General features: G+C 37.7%; 1 protein-coding gene across 1 annotated transcript; it reads left to right on the top strand.

Moving 5' to 3' along the window:
- Positions 1-2,858: 2,858 nt before the first annotated feature.
- nckap1l (NCK associated protein 1 like) lies at positions 2,859-26,867 on the top strand. Its single transcript, XM_030729174.1, has 31 exons — positions 2,859-3,022; positions 4,187-4,297; positions 4,698-4,790; positions 6,117-6,173; positions 6,376-6,518; positions 6,838-6,928; positions 7,314-7,451; positions 7,792-7,840; positions 9,977-10,133; positions 13,302-13,358; positions 13,490-13,586; positions 13,787-13,896; positions 14,243-14,375; positions 14,504-14,585; positions 14,696-14,754; positions 14,852-14,997; positions 15,138-15,270; positions 15,659-15,778; positions 16,182-16,321; positions 16,981-17,112; positions 18,446-18,664; positions 18,926-19,056; positions 20,493-20,590; positions 21,062-21,155; positions 23,300-23,382; positions 23,694-23,774; positions 24,675-24,768; positions 24,877-24,993; positions 25,568-25,677; positions 26,107-26,196; positions 26,359-26,867. The coding sequence occupies exons 1-31, from the start codon at positions 2,933-2,935 to the stop codon at positions 26,473-26,475; spliced, it is 3,372 nt and encodes a 1,123-aa protein (XP_030585034.1). The 5' UTR covers positions 2,859-2,932; the 3' UTR covers positions 26,476-26,867.
- Positions 26,868-27,111: the final 244 nt, after the last annotated feature.

The following is a 27,111-nucleotide window of genomic DNA, read 5'->3' as shown; positions in this document are numbered from 1 at the left end:
GGAGGAAAAGAGGAATCTTCAACACCTTTTGTCCAATATAGCCACTATTGCTCCTCTGCACATGTCCAAACCATCTCAGCCTTACCTAAGTTGTCCTTCTGATATTCTCATTTTTAACCCTATATATCCTGGTCACTCCCAATGTAAATCTTCTGGGTGATGAGCCACAGGAGGGAGAAATATTTCCGACGTGGAAATAGTTAATAGTAAAATGGACTGGTTCTATATAGTGCTGATTAATGGACCTTCTGAGCCAATCCCCAATCAAAGGTGAAACAATCAATGGGGAAACTAGAGTGGGACAAACACTCACAAAGGAAAAAAATAAAAATGCATGAAAAAAAACCTTCCAAGTAAAACTGGAGGTAACCAGAAGACAATTTATTAACACAGAAACATGAAGACACTATCTACTAATACGCTAGATGAGCTACACTCATATCAATATATACAGGGCCTATACTTTATTTACAAGTATTAGACAGGCAATGTGTGTTGCCATCTCTCTCCTCTGACATCTGGGCTGCAGCTGCAGCTGGGAGCGCTTCCTCTATCATTACTATTACAGTCTGCAAGGAGGTTTTCAGGGTCTGTAGACTCTTCAGCTCAGTACTTTTATTTTTTCTTAACTGCACATACAAAATAAAAACAAATGTGTACCAATCTAATTTGTTTCTATCAATGTTATCAGTCTTCTGTTTTCTTTTACATCCATCCATCCATCCATGTTCTTAACCATTTATCTAATTCAGTCAATTCAGGGTGTACTACCGCTCACCTTATGACAATTAGGATAGGTTTCAGCTCATACAATAGTAAATTTAGCCAGTCAAACTCATCATCTGTAGATGTACCAGATGCAGCAATAGAAAAAAATCAGTTGTGAAAGTGCAACAGCTTTGTTCATCTCTTTCTTTCCTAATGAGCCAGGTAACAAACCGTTTTTTTAAAACCTTGTTCACAGAGAGCAAGAGGCTTTTAAAATTTTTACCCCCATCATCTACCAAGCCCCACCCCCTACTCCTTCCACATTAACATAGTCCTGTCGGCTTTCCCAGACAGCCTTGTTAACATGTCTACCGCACTCTGAGCTTCTGCCAGTGCGGAAATAATAAACAGATTATTTCTTCTAGTCCACTTAACATCAGTCATCATTTGATTCACACTGTAGCTGACTTTAGTAACCCCCATTAAATTACACTCTCCAAGGTTTATGCCACACTCTTCTTACTTAACCTGTTGCAAAATTCCAAGAGGAGTTATTGTGGTCTTGTGAAAAAAAACACAGAGTTGCTGAATAACTTTGGGTCTTTGTAATTTATGTGACACAGTCTTTAGTGTGAGTGATAATGGTTGAGAACAGCTTAAAGTGGATTTTAAGGGCTGTTTTCTAAGTAACGGAGTCTTTGAGTATTAAGTATTAAGTATTGGAGTATTAAGGTTAATATTGTTTGTTGATTTTATATATATTCTTTTCTTAATAGTGTGAATTATTATATCTTTATTTATATTTATAATAAACTGCGGCTGCTGTTACACCCAAATTTCCCCTCTGTGGGACAATAAAGGCTGTTTCTTCTTCTTCTTCTTCTTCTTTTTAATGAACACACCAAAACACAGGGCATAATTTCAAGTCATGTGTAAGAGACACCTTTTCCTGTGCATCCAGGAAATCCCGGAGTTTTCTACAGTCAGCTTATTTAACACTCCTCCTCAAATTGATACTATTTTTGCTTTTTATAGTAAAAAAAAAAAAAAGGAGAAAAAAAGGGAAAACGAAAAAGTGATTTGTTGCTTGCCTAAATCCAACACAAAAAAGAAGAAAATTCTTTTTTTTTGCTCAAGTCCAGTGAAGAAATGGTCCACTGACCAAATTATTTTTAGTTTAAGGACAAGTGTGTGGGATTTAGTGGCATCCAGTGGTGAGGCTGCATATTTGCAACAAAATTTATACCTCTTCCTCACAAGTCCCTTTCCAAGTGTGGCACAGTCAGTTTAGTGCGAAAACATAAAATTGCTGTCTACAGATCCGATGTTTGGTTTGTTCATTCTGGCCTGCTGTCAAAACAGGATAGCAAGAGTTAGCAAAAGTTAACAAAAACTCAACAGTTTGTAGTAACAGTTGGTGATACATTGATTAAAACAATATTTTATAAATACTCTGATATCATTGCAGTACAGTGCAGTTTCATTACAGTAAACTACTGCTTGACTGGTTGGTTTCATTTTGCAGCAAACACTGTAGCTAACTCTAAGTGCATACTGGCAAAGGTATTTTAGTGCTTCTAAACTTGCTTTAGAATATTGCAGTTTTTAAGATTCATGCATTATGTTAAGCCATTTTGTCACTGATGCATTGATTGCATATCTGATCCCCCAATTATTCATGCACCCAGGGAGCTTCAGTGGATAGATAATGCCCCCTTGTGTTTAAGTAGAAGATTCACTCCTACTTTTCTGATGTTGACTTATTAGTTTATAGTTCTTCAAAGTTTTGTATTTAAAACAGTCATTATAAATGCAGTTAAAATAATTTTACTGTAACTTTTTCCCTTTTTCTGCTCACAGTATGTTATTTATTTATTTTAAACAGGCAAAAGTGAAAAGCACTGCAGACAACAAAGCAGTCTAAGTTCACCAAGGAGGATCGAACCATTTGTCATTAACTTAAATATTAACATAATAAGTAATTTATGTACTTTCAGCTACACTAAATCAAATCAAGGTAAAACCTGACTGAACATGCATAGGACTTGATATGATTCACACTCTCCACTTTGCTGAGTTCCTGGCTCCGCCTACATAAAGGGCCCCATGTGACCCAGTGACAGGGTGAGGCACTTATGTGCACTTGTCTCCCAGGGTTCAACCGCTAAGCAGGTCCAGGAGGCCAAGGCTCAGACGGAGGGAGAGGTGTCGTGCGCCCAGAGCCATGGACTACCAACAGAAACTGGCTGAAAAACTCACCATCCTCAATGAGAGAGGGAATGGGGTGCTAATACGTATGAACTACATTAAGAAGGTGAGGGAAAAGAGAAAGAGTTAAGAGGCAAATGGTGGATTTTTACAGAAGAGAAATAAGGAACCTCTTTTCCATTTCATTTATTTTGGTTCAAATGTGAATTACTACACAATAAAAATATATCTAAGAGTAAACACGTTAGAACACACTGATTCACTGCTTAGAATTAACATGAAATTGAAACTTATTTCAAATGATTTTCTAATTGGTTTCTGTACAACTGTTAGAAGAGAATAATTCATTAATTATCCACCTCATCTTTGTAGCTACAGTGTAAATAATAACAGTACTTATCAGCAATGTAAAAGGTGAACATGTTAATATGCTTCCTTTTTAATGCACGGAAGTAACAGACTCTAAAAAGGAGCCATACCAGAAGAGATGACATGAAATACACAAATGATCAAATCAAGAAGCTCTTCAGAACTAAATTAAACTTGGGTTATAAGATATAGAGATATAAACTACATGCTGTGTGCACTGTTTTGTGTGTATTCTGTCTTTGCCGTATACAGACAAAACTGTCAGCTGTAACTCTAACTGAACTTATTTTTAAGCAGAGGAAGTGCAAACAGGAAGTTGGGTTGTGCTGTGCTGTGCTCTAATTTCAGTTAGAACTTAAAGCTGTAAAACTCTCGCTGTAAAATTACTAAACAAATCAAAAAAATTAATCATTTTAGCCACATCTGTGTCTGTAGTTATGGGTCTTTACTGTTGTAAAATGATTAGAGGGACTGGCTGATTCCTGTCAACAACCCACACACTTTGGCACATGACGTATCCATGTGCATGCTCATACTTTATGTTTCTGTTCATCAAGAGGGAAGTGGATACACCATTGAAATTGCTGAGCATGCATGCATTTTTCTATTTCTGCACTTACATTTGTGTACATTTAAAGAGACTTCTAAACAGCCCTACAGGAACAGTTTGATGTTAACATTCTTTCTCAATACCACCTCCGTTGTTTAAAGAGGTAGTGAAAGCACTGGCAAGTGCAATGGTTTTCTTGTCACAGACATTATTGTCTAACCTTTAACTAGCTGCTCTTCAAAACAAAAACAAAGAAAAAAAGGTATGAAACTGAAATGTGAAAACATGACATAGACTATATTGTGCAAATTGAAAATCATTGTATCCTTATTCTCCACATCTGCCTTCTAGTCATGTGCAGACCCCAAACTGCGGCCTTCCTTCCTGACAGAAAAAGCCATGGAGTCTGCCATCAAGTATATTAATAAGAAATTCCCCAACATTGACTTCAGAGGAAACATTGTAAGTGCAAACAACATGTGTGCAAACTTACAGTTTTTTTTCTGTTTTTCTTTCTGTGTTTTTTTCTTATTTTGTTAGCTTTTGATTATAGAGGTTCTGTTTCTTCCCAGTTGGTAAATAATTATTACAGAATGTGATCTAATGAAAACATTATCCTATGTAATTAACTGTGGCAGAAAATGCTTTGTTCTGTGCTGTAACAGAAAGATTAACTTATCACAAAATAACTGATTCATGAAAACAATGCTACCCTGTGGCTTTCTGTCAGGGATTTTAAAGTATTTACAAGTTTACTGGTATGCTACCTGTATATGTTCATTAAATTAAATTAAAGGTCACCTCACATCAAACCACTGATGTTTTAATTACATTCTGATTTCTTATTATGTGGTTATTACAGCAAAATTTGACCAACATCCAGCGACAGAAATCTGAAGTGCTGACTGCCACGGCGAGCTACTACGAATCTTTCCTGGATGTCATTGAGTTCAGGGTGAATATCATTGTTATTTTTTTCACATCATCTCACGTGCATGCCTCATTTTCTTTGTTTCAGTAAAAATGTCACATGCTAAATTTCACAGCTGCTTTTTTTTTTTTTTAACTTTGTTGTTAAAACATAACATATGATGATTTAAAAAAAAAAAAAAAGAGTCACAATAGAAGAATTAAAATGAGCTGTGTGTCATTTCTTATCCAGTGCTGTGCAAAGGTCTGGAGTCACCCCTCATTTTTGTTTATATTTTACTTCAGAGCAGCCAGACCTTCTAGTAATTTAAAAATGGTCATGAGCAATAGTTCTCCAGGCATTCTGGAGCTCATTCAAAGATTTTCTTTGGATTTGTTTGTTCAGATACTTAACACTGACCGATGAATCATTTAAGCATAAAAAGGCACCTAAGTCAAGGGATGAACCAGTGTTGTGTCTTCACTTTTAGGACAATTTAGTAAAGAACCAATTTTAAATTGTATCTTTAGGCACTGTTTTACTAACAGCATGTCACAAAATTACAGTTTGTTCTAATTTCTTTAGTTGATTCCACAAAAAGCCTCATCAGAAATAGACTCATTGGAAGAGTTGTTGTCAAGAAGCCATTCTTAAGGATGAGAAATAGGAAGAAAAAGCTGAGATATGCTAAATTACACAAGAATTGAACTGAAAATCGGTGACAATCAGGTCAAAAGAAGAATCCAAATTTGAAGGTTTTGGTGTAAGTCGTCATTAACATGTACTGAGAAGGTCAAGTGGAGACCCTGTCATGGTTTGGGGTTGCATTTCATCCAGTGGTGTTGGTGATCTTGTTAAAATTGATGGACTCCTGAACACAGAAAAGTACCATCAGATTTTGATCCACTATGGGAAGTGTCTGATTGTGTCTCAAGACTTTTGCACAACACTGTATATAAAAAGCCAAATCTGAAAATAGAGGGCAGTGGTGATAGTTGTAAACAAACTGCTCTTTGTCTCCTTGCCTCCCTCTGCAATATTTTAGCCCTTTTGTTCACAAAATACATTTCCATATAGAGTGGTTTATTGTGACCGAAGAAAGCAATTGATTATATTCCAAATACCAAGGGCAGTTAGCTCAGTCTGAGTTGGTTCAGTTTTTAACACCTTTCTTGAAATTTGCATATTTCTTTGTGAGGGAGGTTTCAGCCATGCCAAGGCTTAATGGTATTTGTAAAACTGCAATCACCAAGATTTAGGTATATACAAATTATTCATGATCATAAAGGCTTCTATAAAAATGCGCCAGATGCATGTTTTCTTATTATGCAGGGCTTTCTTTTGTAATCCAATCCTCCTTTCTCCATTCAGGACCATGTTTATGAGTTGTTGAACACCATAGATGCCTGTCAGTGCTACTTTGATATTGTAAGTATTTACTGTGTGGGCAGTATTTCAGTAACAACACCTACTGGTAGTTTGAGAATCTGTCTCCCTTTTTCTTGCCTCTTCATTCCTTCTGTTACTGCTACTGTGTGGTTCACTCAGACATGCTAATAATTTAAGTGTGCATTATCTTGAATGGCAAGTAATTTTAGTGCAAATGATGATACCAAAATTGTGATTTCAGGCGACCAACTTTGACTTCACCAAAAGCTACCTGGATCTGATCATCACGTACACGTCTGTTATCATAACGCTCTCTCGCATCGATGATAAGAAGACTCTTGTGGGCATGTTCAACTGTGCCCACGAGATGACAAATGGAAGCAGGTGGGAAAAATCGTGAAACTGTTTTTAGTGTTTTGGGTGCAGACTCAAACACATACATTTTACTAACTGTAAAAGCCACAGTTTATTTGGCTCATGGAAGACCACAAATTCTGAATTATTTCAGCAAGCCTAAAGTGAGTTGCATAAAACACCACAATACAGATATGAAGGGAATATACAGATATACAGCTGAGATATAAATATCTGAAATCTGACTTTTTTATTCTCCCTTGTAGGTTAGATTGACATAATATTGTGAGGCATTGGTATATCAGTTTTCTTTTTCTTATTATGCATCCGCTGATTGTGAATCCTGCAGTGACCCCTCCTACCCTCGGCTTGGCCAGATGTTTCTGGAATATGACCATCCCTGGAAGAAGCTCACTGAGGAGTTTGGCCCTCATACAAGGGTAAAGTTAAAAAAAAAAATTGTCCAAAGGTACACTTTAAATACAGTACATTAAAGTTTTTGTTCCCCCTTGTTTTTCTTTTTCACTACTTCACTACTCAAGTTATTTTGTGGCTGCACCACTCCATCAATCAAAAGACATTCTATTATTTTTGCTATTTTTCTCCACTAATTTGTTTTTTAATGCTGAACCATTAAAAGGATTTACTTGTGGGTCATCGTGAAATATGCCCGCGTGTGTGTGCAACAAAACAAACTGATATTTATGAGCCTTGTTTTAAAGTGTTGCCATCTCTCAGTATTTTGTCCTTTTGGCTTTTTAAATGTTCTCACTTTCTATCCATCTTCCTCACTCACTGTCCTTTCCACCTCGTTCCCTCTGTCAGTCTGTGACAGCAGCACTGCTTTCACTAAAGATGGTCTACCCACGGAGGAACCTGCCAGCAGAGCAGTGGCGGAGCGCCCAGCTCCTCAGCCTGCTCAGTGCTCCAGCTGCCATGCTGGACCCAGCCTGTTGTGACACTGTGAGTCCACCCTCTCATAACCTCAACTCCTGTTTTTATTTCTGACAGAGTGAGAAGTGATGTAGAGAAAATATGAGAAGGTTTCACAGCCAACATTAAGGGCAAATGTATTTTTTTGGTCAAATATTTACATTGGGAGTTCTATTTTTTTTGTCTACGTTTTGAATATATTTTTATCTTACAAAAAATATACACCTTGGGATGCAGTAATTACATCTGAAAAGGAAAAATAGAATCATAGAAAAGGGAAGTACAACAGCTGGTTGGCTTACATTTGAAGTAGCCATTTTAATAAAGTAAATGTGTCTGTGGCAGTTAATACGTTTGTTGTCCACTACAGATGGCGTGTGAATACCTGTCTATGGAGACAATGGAGCGTTGGATTATTAGTAAGTGTTTCTTATCCTGAAAGTCACCTTTTCTAATTTTCAATTTAAACATAATTTGTAGCAGCATTTAAGTTGTTTGAGATCCTATTGGATAAACTGGCATCTTAAACACAGAAGAAAAATGGGCACACGCTAACAAAACTACAGTACTGTTTAAAATTCTTGAGCCAAAACTCATTTATTGGAAATAGATCCACTGATTTGTTGAAACATGTAAACGCAGTCTATAAGATGAAAACAGAGTTCGTGCAATTCTAATGAGCTTAAATGTCAACATTTGGTATGACCACTTTATTCTTCAACACACCCTGAAGTCTCTTATGTAAGCTTTCTTGTAATGTCTTTAAGTAGTCTTGAGGAATAGTTCTTCAGGCTTCTTGAAGGGCATTCAAAGCATTCGTTTGGATGTTGGCTGCCTTTTGTACTGTTCTCTGTCAAGATCTTCTCTCACTGCTTCAATAATGTTGCAGTCTGGGCTCTAATTTGGCATTCCTCAGCCTTTTCTACCTTCCCTTCCTTAAAAATTGCTCAAAATCAGAGATGAAGCTTCTGATAAAGCTTCAGCAAACAGTAGATGGTTCAGCTGACAATCCAGGACATACTGCACAGTGTGAGAGATCAGCTATAGCTCTTTGGGAATTACCTTACTGGTGCAAAACTACTATTTAATACTTGTCAAACTGTGTTATCTTTGGCATTTTTTGTAGAATGAACTAAAGAAATGAGAACACACTTTTTGTGACAGCCTGTTAGTAACAAAGTGCCTAAAGATACAATTTAAAAATGGTCCATTCTTAAGCTCTTATGTGTAGACACAACACTGGTTCATCCCTTGATTTAGATGCATTTTGTTTTTATTCTTGACTGATTCATAGGTCAGTGTTAAGTGGCTTAACAAAAAACATTCTTCTGAAAATGGTCAGATACAATGACTGGAATGAAAATGAGTGAAAAGGCAAAACAAACAACTTTCAAATATCTTCAGAAAGCCTGGAGAGCTACTGCTCAAGAACGCTTTAAAAAACTACTAGAACATCTGACTGCTCTGAAGCAAAATAAAAGAAATTAGTAGTGGCTCAAAACTTGAATACCTGAAAGAAGATGAAAGAATTCCTTTCAGAAGAATCGCTGGTTTTCTTCAGAACTGTGCTGCTTGCTGTGTTACTGAGATTCTTTTCAACATCATAACAATTTGATCACGAATGAATGATGCTGAATATTTTATTTTGGTAAAGCTGATGTTGAAAACTTAGACAAACAGAAAGGAAAGGAGATATGGCAATAGACTTTTTGTTTCTTTTACCTCAAGTGCAGATATAATTATTAAAGAAACCCACACCCTATATTTTTGTAAGTAAGCAAGAAAGGATGGAAGGAATAAGAAGAAGGAGAAGAAGAAGATGATACTATTGTTAATGCTGAAGTAAATTTAGACAGTACACCCAATAGCTTGTAAAACACAAAACATCAAACATGGAATACCATGAAATATAGATGTAACTAGTAATATTCATTTTGTTTTTTAAAAGCCTGTCATGTCTGGCACCAAACGGAATTATAATCCAAATGCATTGTTGTACCAAACATACTTGCTTTTACAAGAAGAGCTCTATATGTTCTCTATAGGCTACTCTTGTTAAAGTTTGTTTTTTTATTTATTCATTCATTTTGATCATTGTTCATATAATATGATAGGTCTGACAGGTAGTAACTAGTAATATTCTAACACAAAACCAGAAGTGTTGTGAGACACTACAAAAGTGAAATTATAGTCTCAGTCTCACTCACTAAACTGTTCTAATTATAGGATGTCTACAAAGTAAGCCATGTTAGGTGAGTTGAAGTGTAGGTAACACAAAGGGTGCCTACCATACAGAAAAACAATACAAGATGTATTCACAGTGCAAGAGTTCTAACTATTGTAAATAGAGTGCAGATTGCATTTCTGTCTCTGCTTCCATGTCTGCAATGCACTGGCTAAGGGGAAAAATTAGCAAATTTTTCTTGAAAGAAAGAAAGAAGAAAGAAAGAAAGAAAGAAAGAAGAAAGAAGAAAGGAAAGAAAGAAAGAAGAAGAAAGAAAGAAAGAGTTATATTCCTTTAGTTTGATAATAGTTGCTAACTGTCTTTCCTGTAGTTGGCTTCCTGCTGTGCCACTCAAGCCTGAATTCAAACCAAGCCTCCCAGGAACTGTGGAAAATGGGTCTGCGAAGCGGTGTCTACTTGACTCTCACAAGAGATGAAGCCCTCAACATACACAAGGTCACAGAGGACCTCTTTGACAACTTCAAAGGGTATGCAGCATACACTACTATAGTGTACTTTTACTGCAGTGTGGACTGTGAGAAATAGCACATAGCACCATGAGCACAAGATAATGCACCCACACATATCAGTAAGTTAGCAAAGGTGAACTGATTTTGAAATGTATCTCACATGTGATTCACACACACACACACACACACACACACTGAATTAATGAATAAGGTTACTGGAGTAAAGGTAAGGCCTGTTATAGCCAATCCTCATATATGCTTGAGACCTTGGTGGTTGGATGCAGGAACATCTTTGGGTCACATGACTTTGTAACCTCATGTTGTATTTTAGGACGTTTTATGACAGGCGGGCTCCAAAAGTGGAGTTCTGCAGACCAACCTGTGTTTTTGTAACATAGATAAGCAGGGGATAAATTCTATAAATTCTTCAACCAGCATTTCACAGTGACTGATTCTTTTACTGATGAAACACAATGAATGTAGGTAAGGGGACCAACAGGAGAGAGAGAATGAAACCACGGTGAACTGGGGGAATATTTAAAAGTCTGAGGATGTTTTAGTAGTCTGAAGTTCCATCCTGAAGAAGCAGCAGCGCTCCGTGCTCCATCCTCTTTTTTCTGGTTACCAAGGCAAAACTATTTAGGGTTTCTTCTTCTTCTTCCTCTTTTTGCCTTCAAAAACATGTTCCTTGTGCACTTTCATTTGTTCTTCTGCACCATAAATGTGTACATATGAAGAAATTTCCCATTTCCTTAAATTTCAATACATGTGGCCAATCTCCAGGAGTGAGACAAAAAAAAAAACTCTTCTCTCTTGCATATGTTTTTTTTTTTTAAGTTTATTTATGTAAATTCAGTTTAAAACAGCAATTTCCCCAAGCCTCTATAATACTGCGGAGTCCCAGCAGTATTATAGAGGAGCCCAACAATCTAATGATCCCCTATGAGCAAGCACTTGGTGACAGTGGGAAGGAAAAACTCCTCTTTAACAGGAAGAAACCTTCGACAGAACCAGGCTCAGGGAGGGACAGCTGTCTGTCATGACTGGTTGGGTTAATGTACTTGGGGCAATTGCTGTTTTGGTTATATAAAAACTACATCTAAAATTTAGAGTACAAACCAATTGAAATAGGTCTTCTACTACCAATAATATGAATACAAATTTTAGCAGCTATTCTGAGTCGTTCTGGAGCCAACAATCTCTGTATGAGAGCTGCACTTCTTTGCCAGACCATGGAAGATTTTTGTAGAATTGCAGTCCTGCAGTTGATCCATCAGGATAAAAATTGTTCCTCAGCCAAAACACAGGACAACAGCTCTGGCTCCAGAATAAACTTTTTAAGGAGCTTCTGTTTCAGTTAGAAAACTGTAGACGGTAGTATCTCCTCTCAAACATCTGGAAACAAGCCTGAGGCCAGGATTTTCTTCCTCTCTTCTTCTTTGCTTCTTCTTTCTTTTTCCTTCTTTCCTATTCTGAATTTCATCCCTCAGATAGGATGTACTTCTAGAGAGCTCCTGTGTGTCACAGGCATTTCTCTCAGTCGAAGAGGTGGGTTGGTCTGCCCTCTTCTGCTGAATTTTAATCAGGGACTTTTTCCTGATTTTCCCCATTGTGATCTGAAGACCTCATGGTTAGTTTTTCAGACTTTCTACTTTCCTTCTTCTTTCTGTTTTTTCCTTTTGTTTTTTCAGTTGTTTCGTGCCTCTAAGCTTCTTTCCTTTTCTGAGTTTCAACTGTTTGAGAGGGAAAGGATGTACTCCCAGAGAGTTCCTGTGTCTCAGAGACATTTCCCTCAGTTGCAGAGGTGGGTTGGTCAGCCATGTTCTGAGTTTCTCCCAGTTCTTCCAAGGCTCTGGGCTCAGGATGATCATCATCTAACTCACCTTGAGGTGGATCAGATTCTACTACCGATAACTCAGAGACATTTCCCTCAGTTGCAGAGGTGGGTTGGTCAGCCATGTTCTGAGTTTCTCCCAGTTCTTCCAAGGCTCTGGGCTCAGGATGATCATCATCTAACTCACCTTGAGGTGGATCAGATTCTACCGCCGATAACTCAGAGACATTTCCCTCAGTCGCAGAGATGGGTTGGTCTTACATGTTCTGAGTTTCTCTCAGTTCTTCCAAGGCTCTGGGCTCAGGATGATGATGATCTAACTCGGCTAGAGCTGGATCAGATTCTAGTGCTGATAACTCAGAGACATTTCCCTCAGTTGCAGAGGTGGGTTGGTCTGCCATGTTCTGAGTTTCTCCCAGTTGTTCCAAGCCTCTGGGCTCAGGATAATCATCATCTAACACACCTTGAGGTGAGATTGTGTGAAAGATGCTGACACTTGTGAAATTTGTCTTACCTTGAATATGCCTTAGCTAAAGTTGTGTTTATACTATGTGTTTATTTACCTCAAGTGCTATGCTTTTGTGTCTGAGTGCAGGGGACTCAGACCCATGTGGTGTGCTCTGGGGATGACGATGGATGAGGATATGTTTGGTAACATCAGATTGTTTAATGGTGACAGAGGTGTTAAATTCACATGATTTGAGCAGCATTTGATGCCTGCTATAAAATATGTTAGCGAAACAGCTCCCGCAGTAGATTACACATTCACCTTTGTCAGTATTTACTCTTTTCATTTCATACTGAGTCATAGATGTTTTTGTGTTGATACCAGTTGGTTGAGAATTTTTATCACTTTTAATTGGTATTTACTGTTATTATTTTTATATCATGTATTAAATCATGTATTAAATCATCATATATATATATATATATATATATATATATATATATATATATATATATATATATATATGATGATTTAATACATGATATAAAAATAATGATATATATATATAATATACTAATTATTACACAAATTAGAAGGTGAAAGGTGAAAGAAGCAGATTGTCTCTTTCACAACCGATAGATCAAAGTAAGGATAAGAGAAATAAAAAAAGGTTAATTATAGCCAGCATGTATGATTTATAGTTTATATTTATAGTATAATTAGACTGTGTTTCTGACAGTGCAGTATTTCTTCATAAAAGAATTTCCACTGAAAACCCAAACTGAGGTTAATATGTAGTTAATAAGCAAGAAAAATACACATTTCCTGATCATTGTCATTAATACATGTATAGGTTCATAAATTAATATTTCATCAAGTTAGTTATTTTTGTCTTTTTCATCAGATATAGCAAACGAATTGCTGACATCAAGGAATGCCGTGAGCACGTTTTACTCAACAGGTGAGTCTGGCAGGAGATCACACGCTTTTTGAGACTTTTGTGTTATAAATATTCAATGAATGTGTTTTTATCTTGACATAAACTGTAACCACCAATAACCCATGTGCATTTTGTCTTCACTCTGTGCATAGTGGAGCTATGCACAGAGAGAGGAGGCACTTTCTGAGAGGAGCAATGAAGGAATTATATAAAGTTCTGGAGGATGAACCTGGACTTCTGGGACCGAAGGTAGAACAGCGAGAAACATGACTTGAAAATTTAAAGTAACTTCATTATTGCAAGATATTTCTCAAAAATGACATTCTGATAATTGGCACTAGACATCACACATCCAGTGGTTGCACATTTCATGGTAATTTGACAGCTACCAAACCAAAACTGAGCATTCATTTTTCTTCTGTGTTCTGTGTGCCAATCAAATCTCCAAGGCCCTGTTTGTCATCATGGCCCTTTCATTTTCCCGTGACGAGATCCTTTGGCTTGTCAGACACTCTGAGAATATGCCAAAGATAAAGGTGCCCGAGGACTACGTTGACAAGTAAGTATATAGAAAGTAAATTATGGCTGTGGTCTGCTGGAGCTGCTAGTGTTGCTGATAGCATGCAGAGGTCTGGCTGCTATTGTTTAAATTTCAGTCACACAGAGGGCAGTAGCAGTGAAATAAATGAGACATGTCTCTCACAAAATCTCTTTTTCATTTGACATTCATCCTTAATGTAAATCCTCAATAAGTTACAACAGGGGCAGTCTCACTTTCAAAATTCTCCCTACCTCCAAGTTCACAATGCAGCAGCTGCCTACAGTATTCAGTGTTATTGTGGCTTCAACTTTTGAATCATGTTTCTGTCTCAGTTTATTATTTTGTTTATTTGTTTATTTTCCAGTCAGATGGCTGAGTTGCTGTTCTACATGGAGAAATTAAGAGGTCTCATGATAAAGTACAACAGTGTAGTTCAGCGCTACCATGTTCAGTACCTGGCACAGTTTGATGCCTTGGTTCTCAATGACACCATTCAGGTACTGGAACATAACAAGAGTATGTCTGTGCACACACATCAGCTGTGGAAAACATAAATACTGCATTAGAGTGAAAGAAACAAATAAAAAAATGTAACATTCATCAGCATTTTCTTTCTTCACTGCAGAACATTTATGTGTGCCCAGAAGAGGAGTCAGTCTTAATGACCTCCTTTGTTTCAACTCTTTCTGCTCTCTCAGTCAAACAAGGTAATCAGAATGCACTACAGAGCATTACCTACATTTACCTGTAAATAAATAAGTAAACAAGCAAACAAACAAAAATTATAGTGATGATGATCTCTGTCATTTCCCTGCAGTGGACAACAAAGAGGAGTTTGATTTCAGAGCTCTTAGACTGGATTGGCTGAGATTACAGGTATGCAGATTTATTGTATAGACTCAAATGTCATATACAGTTCAGGTAACATTTATATTTGTGGCTGGAAAATTCATCATATTGTCATCATTTTTAGGCCTACACAAGCATGAATAAGGCCCCCCTTCCAATAAAGGACTATCCTGACTTGGCAAAAGTGATGAACTTGATCCAGTTTCACACCAAGATGGTGGATGCTGTAGAAGACCTCTTGCATGAAACATCTGACCTGTCCATCTTCTGGTCAGTCTTGTTCTTCTTCTTCTCTTCTCTTCTCTTCTCTTCTCTTCTCTTCTCTTCTCTTCTCTTCTCTTCTCTTCTCTTCTCTTCTCTTCTCTTCTCTTCTCTTCTCTTTATTGATAATTGTTTATTCTGTTTGACAGCTTCTACCCACGTGTCTTTGAGAAGATGTTTAACCAAAGCAGTGAGGAGATGACTATGAAGCGTTACCTAATGGCCTTCCCTTTGGTCTGTTCTCACTTCAGTCAGTGTGGAGACCCTATCTGCCCAGAAGAGGTCAGTGTTCAGTTATTTGCTGAGCAAGCTATAAATCACAAGCTAAAGGTAGCCAGTACAGTAGACATGATACTTGAGTTGTAGCTCTCATGGATGGTTGTTTATGACAGCTATACCATGCTGTATACATTGATGACAATATTATAATTTTATATAGAAATAGAGACCTCTCCTTGTTGTTACTACATAGGATGAGTGAAGATTTGTGCTGTATGTGTTTATATAGACCCTTTTCCAGCTTAGTCTGCAATACTTAAATTAATTAAAGCAGCTTTTTCAAGAGTGCATTTGTGCCTAGGAATGTACCTGTCTGTGCTTTGGCCCATGCATTCCTCTGTGTCCTGTGTGCCAGCATGCACACGCATGATTCTGTTTCTTGTGTGTCTAGATAGAGGCAATGGAGAAGAAGAGTCTGCGCCTGTGTGTCACCTTCTTGGAGCAGATAGCCAAGCAGACCAGTAATGTTGTGTTAGAGATATGTGCTGAGCAGCGTAACCTCAGCGATCAGGTGAAGTCTGAGTCTATTTTGGGCCTTAAAAAACTAATTATCTAACAGATTTATCCTGCCAAAATCCATATCCAAATATAATCACACTTGCCATAGCTGGAGGCAGGGAGCAGACTTGGGAATTTGGATAAAATGATAAGGCAGATCTGCAATTCTGTATTTCATTAAACTGTGTTGTTTCTTTAATCCTTTGAGAAAAATGTGATGAAATGTTACTTTTTGACTAAATTTTTTGCAATGTTAATGAAAACACGCATAATTTGTTTTTGAGGATGTTACCTGATATTTGCTTACATGGATTTAATTCTTCCACCCTCATTCTCACTCTTTCTCAATCTCTCTTTGTCTTTTCCTGCTCTCCTGTCTTTCTTTGCATTCATTTTCCTACTCGATAACCCCTCAGCTGCTGCCAAAGCACTGTGCGGAGACCATCAGCGCTGCCCGTTACAGAAAGCAAAAAAAGCCGATGCCAAAAAAAGGAGAGGTCCAAAAAGAAAAGCCAGGCGCTGAGAGCCTCAGGAAAGACAGAACAGTCGCTAACAAGTCAGTGTTCTCTTTGTTTCCCCTGATTATTTCCATCTCTTTCTCTAAGAGAACTGGCAGATGTTTAGAGTATGTCTAAGTGAGTGTAAGTGACACAATCCTATTCTCTGAAAATGTTTTATTTTTTTTTTTTTTTCCTCAGCAGAGCTTGCTGAAGTCAAAGACCAGTTACATAAACACTCAGCAGTATAGGATCAAATCAGTTCTTTCACTGCCTCAAGGGTTTCATTCTTTTAGTTATTAGGAAGAAAGGATGAACGTACTCTTCCACAAAGAATAATTGGTTTTGGACTTTAATTCCCTCCAAGGTGTTAGAGTAGACAGGTACTGAGTGAAGCCTGTAAAAGTTAAAAAGGAAGCACTGTAGACTATTAGATAGAACCACAGTAGAGTTTTACTGGCAGCACATTTTATTTAGGTGTTTTTACAGTTTGATCACATTCTGTAAATAGCCATACTGTACTTAGAGAGGTCATTAGTAAAGTTGTAATTCTGTCTCTCTCCCCATTCGCTTTTCCTCCCCTTGGCCTCAGTTTACAGATACTGTATAATTTTTACAAGACATAATTCAAAATTCTCTAACATAGTTGTTACCTATCTGTTATTGTCAGATAAAGACTTGCATTCTGCCTTCTCTCTCTCTCTTCCTTTTTCTCTAGTATGGACAAGTTGCACCTGATGCTGACAGAGCTCTGCTCCTGCTACAGTCTTTGTGGTGACTTTATTGTTTTCGACCACATTGTCGTTCCCACAGAGTTCCTCATTTCTCAACTGGAGACACGTCTTTCTGAGTATGTCATGTGGGGATACGGGGTTATTATATATACAAATAGTAGCAGAAATAACATGACTGTCTCAAGAACTTGAAAAAAAGTGACTGACCTTTTTTTTTTTTTTCCCAAGAGGCTTCTTCAGTTCTAAAACCAAAAGGTGAAGAAGCCCAGGTATTTAAACCCTAGTGGGGGTTGTATCCTTTGGAGGAGGTCATTAACCCATTATTAATCATCAGGTGTGAAAAAATAGGTCACATGATAGACTGGGGCAAGGTCTCACGGTGCTTTCACCCGAAACCCCTGGTGGTAATGATCCATGCCTTTTTTCACACCTTGGCTCGTGTGATGACACACATAATTAATAATGGGTCAATGACGACTTCCAACAAAAGCACAGCTGGGTTTTAAACACCAGGTGTTCTCCACCTTTTGGTTTTAAACTTGAAGAAGCCTCTTATGAGGGGTGAAAGGTCTTCAAAAACTTAAAGTCCAGTTGTCTTTTTTTCAAGCTCCAGAGGCTACCATGACCTGGATGACTAAGAACCTACACAGACATGATTACTGACTGCTTTTTGTGCAAAAGGACACATTAAATATAGTTTATTTTGCCACCACACAATCATGCAGTGCAAATCTACCTCTTGCATATTAACAGAGTGCTGACTCCATGTTAAAACCATCTGAATGAAAACTGTATACATTCTGTGCAGTAGTGTGACCTTCATTCTGAACAGAGATTGTAGAAGTATTAAACCTAAAAAGTAGTCATTTTTACAGGGTTTGATAGAGAGCAGGACAAAACAGCACACGGCTGATTTTGCCTAGAGACAAACAGGGAATCATTTGGCTCTTGCTAAGTGCCTTTTCCATCACTTTAGTGAGCCCTACTTTCTCATCAGATTTTTTTCATTACACGCTGTGCTCTACCAACTCAAAATATCAGAAGAGGTTCATCATGCCCTTTACTCTGTATCATTTCAGTGCTTATTGCTGTTTAGATTAGGTTTTGGTACCAGGGTAACCTAATGTTTCTCTGTATATATTTTGCTTAGTTTCGCTGCCTTAGCTGATGATTATCAGCTCTCTTGAGGAGTGGCATGCTTTCAGTGAGGGGTCCTTCAGTGGCTAAAATTGTGAGAAAAAAAAATCACGGAGACAAAGTGAGAGAATTAAGATCTTAATAAATTTAAAAAAAAATTACAGTGAAGCTTTGGAACAATGAATGCACTGACCTAAGGAGAGTAGTGCCAAGTCACCATGGCTCGTTTAACCCATTTTAAGGTCCCATCTGTCCACCTTCAGTCCACTTCAGCCCAATGACAAGTGACGTTGATTAAACATGTTTCTCCAGAGTCATCGTGAGAATGGCCAATTACAACCAGACCACCCAGGAGATCACCCGTCCCTCTGACCTCCTGGCAGGGATAAAAGCCTACATAGCCAATCTGCAATGCCTCTCCTCCTACATCAATCTGGACGTCACCCGGCTGGTGAAGAGCGTACTGCTGCAGCAAACTCAGCCACTCGACTCCCACGGAGGGCAGACTGTTACAACTATCTACACAAACTGGTGTGTCTCATAAATAGGCGTATCCACTGTATGCACTAGTATACATTTAAAACAAATATCTAAATATGTGTATTTATTTATACAGTATATAAATTTAATGGCACTTGTAGTGAAATCATTACAAACAAAAACCCACCATGCACACAGGAAAATCTGCTGTTTTGTGCAAAAGTAAATCCTCCTGAACCTCCACCATTTACCTTCTCACAAACTCTCTTTAACCTTTGTTTTTCTTGTTTTGTGGGTTTTCCTCTACCTCAGGTACCTCGAGAGTCTTTTGCGCCAGGCTAGCAACTCCCTCATCGTCCACTGTCCTACGCTGCACTGCTTTGTCAGCCAGGCCACTGACAATGAACCAAGTTTCAAAGCAGAGGAGTTTTCAGATATATCAGGTCAGCTCTATAGCTTGATTATTATATTTTTTACCTGCAGGAAAAATTGACCTGACATTACAAACTGTGCCTTTTGCACATTTTTGTGTTATGTTATTTCTAGTTATTTTTTTGTCTTTTATTGCATGCTTTGTTATGGGATGGTAACTCAGAAGACATTTATCAGTGACTTGCAGGCCGTAGTCTCCATAGCAACAATTCCAACTTTTTATTATGAGCTTGTCCACACTGTACTCTGGTTTCATTTATTTAAGCTACAGTAGTATCTCCAAATTGTGAAGAATTTTTAGTCATTTGGGTGTAACCTGAAAACAGATTACCGTGCTGCAATATTTAACACATTTTATCCTGTGAGAAAGTTTGCATAAAAAAATTATAAAGATGTAAATGCTAAACATTTTTTTCTTTTCTTCTTCTTATTTACTTATTTATTTTTTGTTTGCCAAAACATGTTTGTACACTTGATAGGTTCAAAAAAATTCTCCTGTGTTTGGAGATTCAATGATCACGATCTCAGAGTCCATAGAGATGACTCACTCTGTTTAGACAAATATTGTGTGTCTCATTGACTCCTGTGACTGTGTGTAGAGGAAGCACTATTGCACAAGAGGATGTGGAGCTTCTCATTGTGGTAGTGTGAAGTATTTTCTTGCGCACACCATGCCATGCAGCTTATTCTTGCCCTGCCTGGATAATTTGAACTTCAGTATTGCTTATCAGCTCCTCCACTTTCTCCTCCATGCCTCATAATTATTCCAGCATGTCTCTCCTCCACACAGCATCTCTTTCCACCTCCACACCACCCCACAGGAGTGATGTACCTCTTTATGACTACATTAAGGTCATATTCACTCCACTACAGACCTTGGTTTCTGCACACACACACACACACACACACACACACACACACACACACACAGACACACACACACACACACACACACACACACACACACACACACACACACACACAGGAAAACATGTGCAGCATACATGCAATCATAAAGGAGATCGCTGCACTGCAATAGACACCCCCACACAATGTCATCCTTGTTCTCTATATTTACTCCTCAGTGAGTATCTGTTTGCCTCACAGTGAGTCACTCGCCTGTCCATTAACTGCTTCCAATTTCAACCACACATATCCTTATTTGTCCATGTTCATTCAGAAGTCAAGTTGAGTGAATGGTCTAATAGATATAGTCCTTTCTGTCTCGCTGATTCAGTTACACTCACAAATCAAATTGAGTGAGTCCGTTTTCTCCTCTAGCAGAGAGTCACGTTTAGTATCTGATTCCTGCAAATAATGTGTCTTCATCTAAGCTTTCTTTTGTGAATCCATGTAAACATCCAACATGGAAACAACACCAGTTTCAGCTTCTGTTGATCCCTCTCTTATCATCATTCTTAAATTATTCCTGTCAACTTCTGAACAGAGTTACAGGCTCTGGCAGAACTAATTGGTGCATATGGCCTGAAGTTTCTGAGTGACAACCTGATGTGGCACATCACCTCTCAAGTCACTGAGCTGAAGGTACAGTATGAGTCACTGCTTTAAAGATTTGTAGCCTGTATTATTTCAGTAAATGGGGACTTTTTTTTTCTGGTAAGCATAGCTCTGTTTTTTTTTTTTTTTTAACCACTTTACCTCTTGCATTTACTTTTCTTTTTTTTTTTTTTTTTTTTTCGCTGACTGTTTGAATGTTGCACACAGTGCAGTAAATGTTTGGCTTCTGTTCTGGGGCCCAGAAAATTACCAATCCAGAGAGCCAGACAGACAGAAGTGACCCCTGCCTTGGCTCTTGCTGTGGTGGAGAATCAATAGATTTTCACACAAAAGAGAATGGTTAATACATCTGTGCTGTGTCTGGCTCACCACTTTGCACCTATGATTGAAATGACGGGATGCAGAATGTACTGCCACACAGATCTTTCACAGCTATGACTTCTCCCTGTTCCAACTTCCAACTGTTAGCACTTATTTTGCTTCCTTCTCTCCTGTTAGAAAATGGTGATTGAGAACATGGACATCCTAGTACAAATGAAGAACAACTTTGATAAACCTGAGGAAATGATCAATCTGAAAAAGAGGCTGACAGGTGAGAACTAGGGGGTTATGCAGAGAGAAGAGATAAGAGGAGGAGATGTGATGGAGGAGGTTGAGCACAGTTCTAGGAAGGTGTAAAGAAGGAAGAGGAGAAGCTGAAGAAGCTGAGACGGAGGAACATGAAACAGATTAGAAGAAGAAAAACAACAAGAAGTGAAGGAGAAGAACAATAGATTCATTCTTCTAAGCAGAGATTATAATATAGATTTAACAATTTGCATATACATACAAATCACAACTTTGGCTTTCTGAAAGAAACATGATGTTGCCCCCCTAAAATATTTGTTCTTATTTATCTAAGTGAAGAAATGCATTGAGTTAAGGTATTAAGTGTAACTATCTAATGTGGTGGACAAAAAAATAAAAAAGAAGCACCAGCTATTGCAGATGAAGGTCAAGCATAAATACAAAATAAAATACAATAGATATTCTGATATAAAGTACAGGTACTGTACCAGTACATTTACACAAACATTATTATCTGATAAAATGTGAACATTGTTATATATTCCAAATTTCAGTTTAATTCCTGTATACTAGTTACATCAGTGACAATAATCCAATAATATGTAATAACAACAAAAAGAGATTTCTCAATATAAATCTATAACTGTACATATTTTTTTACTTTCACACCGCAGATACATCGTAATAATAATTCTTTCTTCCAAGATTTTTTTTATTATTTGTACAATTTTTCCACAGGCAACCCATTATTCTGCATTAACCCATTCATATGAATGGGTGAGTGTGTCCAAACCAGGGTTATAATAGTTTTGGATTTTACATTATAGTTTAGTTTTAGTTAGTTTTTACTTTTTTTTCTCTAATTCAGTTAGTTTTAATTAGTTTTCAGAGTGGTTTTGCTCGTTTTTATTAGTTTTTATTTTTGGTTTCATGCTTAGTTTTAGGTAGTTTCAGTTAGTTTCAGTATTAGTTTTAGTATTTTCATACCTGATCAGGTGCAAGATTCAAGGCGCAAAAGTGACTATTGTGTAATGAAAACTTGACAAAAGATACAGTTTAAAGAAATATATTCAACAACCAGCTGTTCACAAGACATGCTAAATTTGTGTAATATTAAGGACACACATGAACATCAACAGGGAGAAACAAAGAAAAACATGAATTCCCAAACTCAATAAATTCTACAATAAACTCCACAATAAACTTCAGCATCAGTGCAGCAGATTAATAACGCCTACATGTGGTGTTAAACAAAAACAAACTCTTTGAAGGAGTCAAAGCTCAAATCCAGCTGCATCCTGATGTTCTCACCACCTGAAGCTGCTTCTGTTTTGGAGCTAGCTTGGTTAGATGCTCGCTAATTAAACCTGCAGGGTCTTTGCGGCCTCTGTACACAACCTACAGAAGTGTCCGACCTCATGTCCGCATTTATGCTTGTGTAGCTGGATTGTGTGTGTTATTACCTTGTGGTCGTGTGCAGGTGTTTGTACTCAAAGAACCTCCATACGGGACTCTGCCGCTTTCTCGGCAGACCGCAGCAATTACTTTGCGGACCAGCGCGGTGAGCGCACGCACATGCGCACTCACACAGTTGTCCTGTGGCGCTCCCAGCTTAAACTCGGAGAGCGGAAACAATGATTTCATATCAATCCACAAGGCTTAAAATGAAAGTCAGTTTATCGATAATTTCAGTTAGTTTTAGTTAGTTTTGTAAACTCACAATTCAGTTTTAATTAGTTATCGTTTTTTCCTTTTAATTATAGTTTTTATTTATTTCAGTTAACGACAATGTTTTTTCAATTTCAGTTTTCGTTATTTCGTTCGTTTTCGTTAACTATAATAACCCTGGTCCAAACCTTTGACTCATACTGTACATACTATATGTTCACTCATGTTTCTCTTGAGCCAGTAGTTGCAAAATAATAATAATAATAATGATAAAAAAATAGCAATTAAAAATCTAATGAGTGGTATTCTATTCCCAGACTCAGAGGTTCACCCTTTTAATAGTAATCTAGCCTTTGCAGTAATGGCATGTTCACTGGCAGTAATGTAATACAGGGCCCTGCTCTATAAGATCTACTGCAGGTTCTACTTGTGCTCGAATGTGCATAAAAACACTACAATCAATACAGCTGTAAAGCACTGATGTCTTATGTGCACCTCTAGGAGGAGAGAATGTTCTGAAGAGGATGACCATCATCGGTGTGATTCTGTCCTTCAGAGCAATGATCCAGGAATGTCTGAAAGAAGTAATGTCCAACAAGATTATGATAACATAATGTTTCTTATGATAAAAGTGCTTAGAACATGGTGTAGGAATGGAGGATATGAAATTGTGATAGCTTTTCAATACCCACTGCATTTCACTGTTTTTTTTTTCTCTTACATAATTATAATTGGTATAATTATATACCATTTTTTTTGGTACCAGAATGAAGATTACACATTATAGATGAATAATACGTTGTTGAAAGAAAACTACCCACTTGATAGAAAAAGGTATTTTTCTTTCTTGATATATGATCTCAGTAATGTTGTATAATATAATCCTGTAATTTAGATCCTGCATAAGCACTGCCCGTACCTGATGGGACCCATTCAGTGCCTGAGAGAATTCAGTTCCCCTGAAGCTGACATCCAGGTAAGTCCCAGCTTTTATCCTACATGGAGATCTTACTGAATAATAAAAGTATAGTAATCAAATATTCATGGCTCATGAATCATCACATCATGATCAACAGTTTCCACTGGGTCACATTACTGTGGAAATACTTAGACTGTTCTTGCATTAACATGCCATTAAATGCACATCTACCATTATTTACCTTGTTATGAGTATAGAATATAAAATGTACATGGGTGCCGTAATTTATAAATTAAAATAACAGATGGCAAGTAGCAGTCGATCTGAGCTGGGGAACTTAAAGAAACAACATTTTTGGTTAAGTACCAAGCCAGTTAAATTCCTTATCTCCCTCTGGACCAATCTGTGTGACTGTGACTCATGAACTCTCCCTCACTTTACTTACGTCTGGCTTCTGATTGAGGCATGACAGCCGTGCCACAGTCCGGGGCCAGGATAACCCCAAAGACGTCAGAAGCCCCTTCATGCCTTCGTGAGAGAGAGTCTGATTGCTGCTGCAGCTCTGCTCTCTGAACCACATCAGTGGAAACATTCTGCCCAGACAGGCCAACCATGCATGCAACCAGAAATAGGGCAAGATCAAAAGCTATGTGTCAAGACAAAGACATCTAGTCTTTGATTTAGTGTAACTCCTTGGAGAGTAAACCGTTGCTGGTTTCATTATGAAGTGCAAAGCACAGAGCAGCATCCCATAATGTGTATGAAATACAAGAAATTATGAATATTTAAACAAAGCATTAAATTTGAACTTTGATGGGTAAATCATTAAATTATTGTGTTGTGTACCTTAAGGAGAGACCTTTGGATTAAAAAGGGAAAAGCTGAACATGAAGAAGTTAAATGCTTTTTGCTCAAGGATCGTTCACTCACTGCTGCTAATGCTTTTTGACCTTACAGGTAACTCTGAGCATTTATGAGCTGGCTTCTTCTGCAGGGCTAAAGTGTGATATCGATCCTAGCCTCGTTGCATCTATTCGTAACATGCAGACAGGTAACATTTAAACTGTTAGTACCCCTAATATGGTGCATTGTCCACTAATGGCTTACTTATCAGGAACAGAGAGTTTTGTTTTTATAATTTCCTCTTAAAACCTTGCAGATAACACATCCCCTGATGAGGAGCACAAGCTGTCCCGTTTGTTGCTTGTCTACATTGCTGTGTCACTGCCCACATTAGCCCTGGACCCCAACTCACTCTACAACCGAGAACATGGCGGTGAATATTTATTTGTCCCTTTCAGCTGCTTCAAGTGTTTTGACTGAAATTATTCTCCAGGCTAATAAACTGTTCTTCCATCCATTATTAACCAGCTGCTGATAGTGTATAAAAGAGGTACTCCACCCTGAAACACGAGGCTTATTAGCATCTCTGTGTATCATACTTTCCAGTCTGGCACGGTCTGAAGGAAAGCATGCCAGTTAATGAGAAACACGTTTCTGCGAGGGACTTTTGTTTACAGATAACTTTGTCTGACGTGCATTGATACAGTTACTCTTGGCATGTGGCCCTGCTGACCCTAAGTGCCTGGCTCTGTGCCTAGACTAAAACATTAAGAGGAGCAATAGCTGAGATTTCCATCAAAGGACAGAGTGGCATTTGTCACAGATTATTTTCTTTGCCTCGATTTTCCATTGACATATTTGAAAGAAACAAAATTAACCTGTAAGCCAGAGGAAATACGATCAGCACACTTCTTCTTATGTGTTCATTAAACAATTTTCTCCACTTGTTAGGCCTCAAAAGCATCTTTTCTGTGGTAGTAATGGATTTTGTATTTATATTTCTTTAGGCCACAACAACAACATCCACTGTTTAGCAAGAGCTATCAACCAGCTGGCTGCTGCCATGTTCACCGTCCAGAACAAGAACATAGAGCAGCAGCTCAAGGAGTTTCTCCTGGTGAGTAACACAGATCACATTGTGACTCAGCTGAAAATACAACACAAAATTATTTTAACCAATACTGAAAAAATTCCTGACTTTCACTATGTTTACAAAAATTATTCAAATTGATTGTCCGAGAGGGGAAAACTGGTCACTACAAGCAGACAATGCTTCATACAGTACCACGAAATCATGAGCAAAAAAAGAGCAAAAAAATTTCATGGAAAACACTGGTGATTTTGTTCATTGTGGCCCGCCACATTCAGTAAATGTAAAAGACATATGCCGGAGGACAAATGATTTCTACTAGCTCTGAAAATATTTTAGTCTTAGGGCATTCTAAAGACACTGCCAACCTTTTGCTTCAGCTGAGGTCAAGCACAGCAGAGCAAAAATGTTCCAGTTGTTTGATTTGTCTCGTTTTATCCTCGTGTCATTCCACAGCTGGCCTCGTCCACTCTGCTTCAGTTGGGACAAAACGTGGAAAGAATGGAGATCAAAAACCGAGAGTCCATCTACCTGCTCCTGCACATGGTAGGTGTGGCAGTGCACAGAGATCCTTTAATTAACTGAGGATTTTTTTTTCTTTACAATGGCTGGTCAGACCTGCAATGTCTTCTTTAATGACTTATTACATATCTTCAAAGTATTCATAATTAGACAATTAACAACTCCTTTTTAAACTCATTCATCTAGATTGTGGAGGAGTCTCCATTCTTGAGCCAAGACATGCTGGAGAGCTGCTTCCCGTACGTTCTCCTTCGAAATTCCTACAGGGAGGTCTACAAGTCCTTTATTATCACTCTGGGCTGAAGACCTTGTTAAAAATATTTTTCATTTAACATTTATTCAGAGTAATTTAAGTTGCATTGCTGTTTTGTTTTGTTCTGTTTTGTTTTGTTGCCATTTGTACATTTAAACATGTCTCCACACAGGTTAAACGTGGCTTTGGATATTTTGATCACTTGTTTTACTAAACCGGGTCTTCCTTTTATAGTGCTGATTTGACAGTGTCAGTGTTATAGCACTCAGCTTAAATAAAAATGAAAAAATCTGAGAAGTTTTGTAGTGTCCTAAGTATTATACCTTAAGCCATCAATGATATAATGTTTTAAATATTTTTAGAATACAACCACATCCCATATTACACAAGTTGTTGCATAAACAGTTGGTATTTAACATTGTTTCTAACAAATTTTCCATGAATAAAGTGACTTAAATTAAATTTTTTTTTTTTTTGCCTTCTTAATCAATATTCAACACGAGTTCCTAGTCTATTTTCAGTCTGTTCTCCATCCTCACGTACCCTCATCGTCTCTCTCTGGATGATAGTCCTGTCCTCTTCATATTTCATGGACAGTTTCAGTGATGCACTCCAGTTTTACAGAGCTGGAAGTGCTTGTTGCTAATTTTAGATGGCCCTCAATGATTATATTTTGCAATGACTAT

Source organism: Archocentrus centrarchus, chromosome 5 (genome assembly GCF_007364275.1).
Source record: "Archocentrus centrarchus isolate MPI-CPG fArcCen1 chromosome 5, fArcCen1, whole genome shotgun sequence".
In the NCBI taxonomy this organism is placed as follows: domain Eukaryota; kingdom Metazoa; phylum Chordata; class Actinopteri; order Cichliformes; family Cichlidae; genus Archocentrus; species Archocentrus centrarchus.
The sequence above is the reverse complement of the archived record's forward strand: the minus strand, read 5'-3'. Positions and strand labels throughout refer to the sequence as shown.

What these genes read in the sequence shown, in the direction of transcription:
- nckap1l (XM_030729174.1), top strand. Translation starts at nt 2,933, where the DNA reads ATGGACTACCAACAGAAACTGGCTGAAAAACTCACCATCCTCAATGAG. An exon ending in AGTTTGGCCCTCATACAAGG is followed by an intron (nt 6,929 to 7,313) that starts GTAAAGTTAAAA and finishes TCCCTCTGTCAG; the next exon opens with TCTGTGACAGCAGCACTGCT. An exon ending in ACCCTATCTGCCCAGAAGAG is followed by an intron (nt 15,271 to 15,658) that starts GTCAGTGTTCAG and finishes TTGTGTGTCTAG; the next exon opens with ATAGAGGCAATGGAGAAGAA.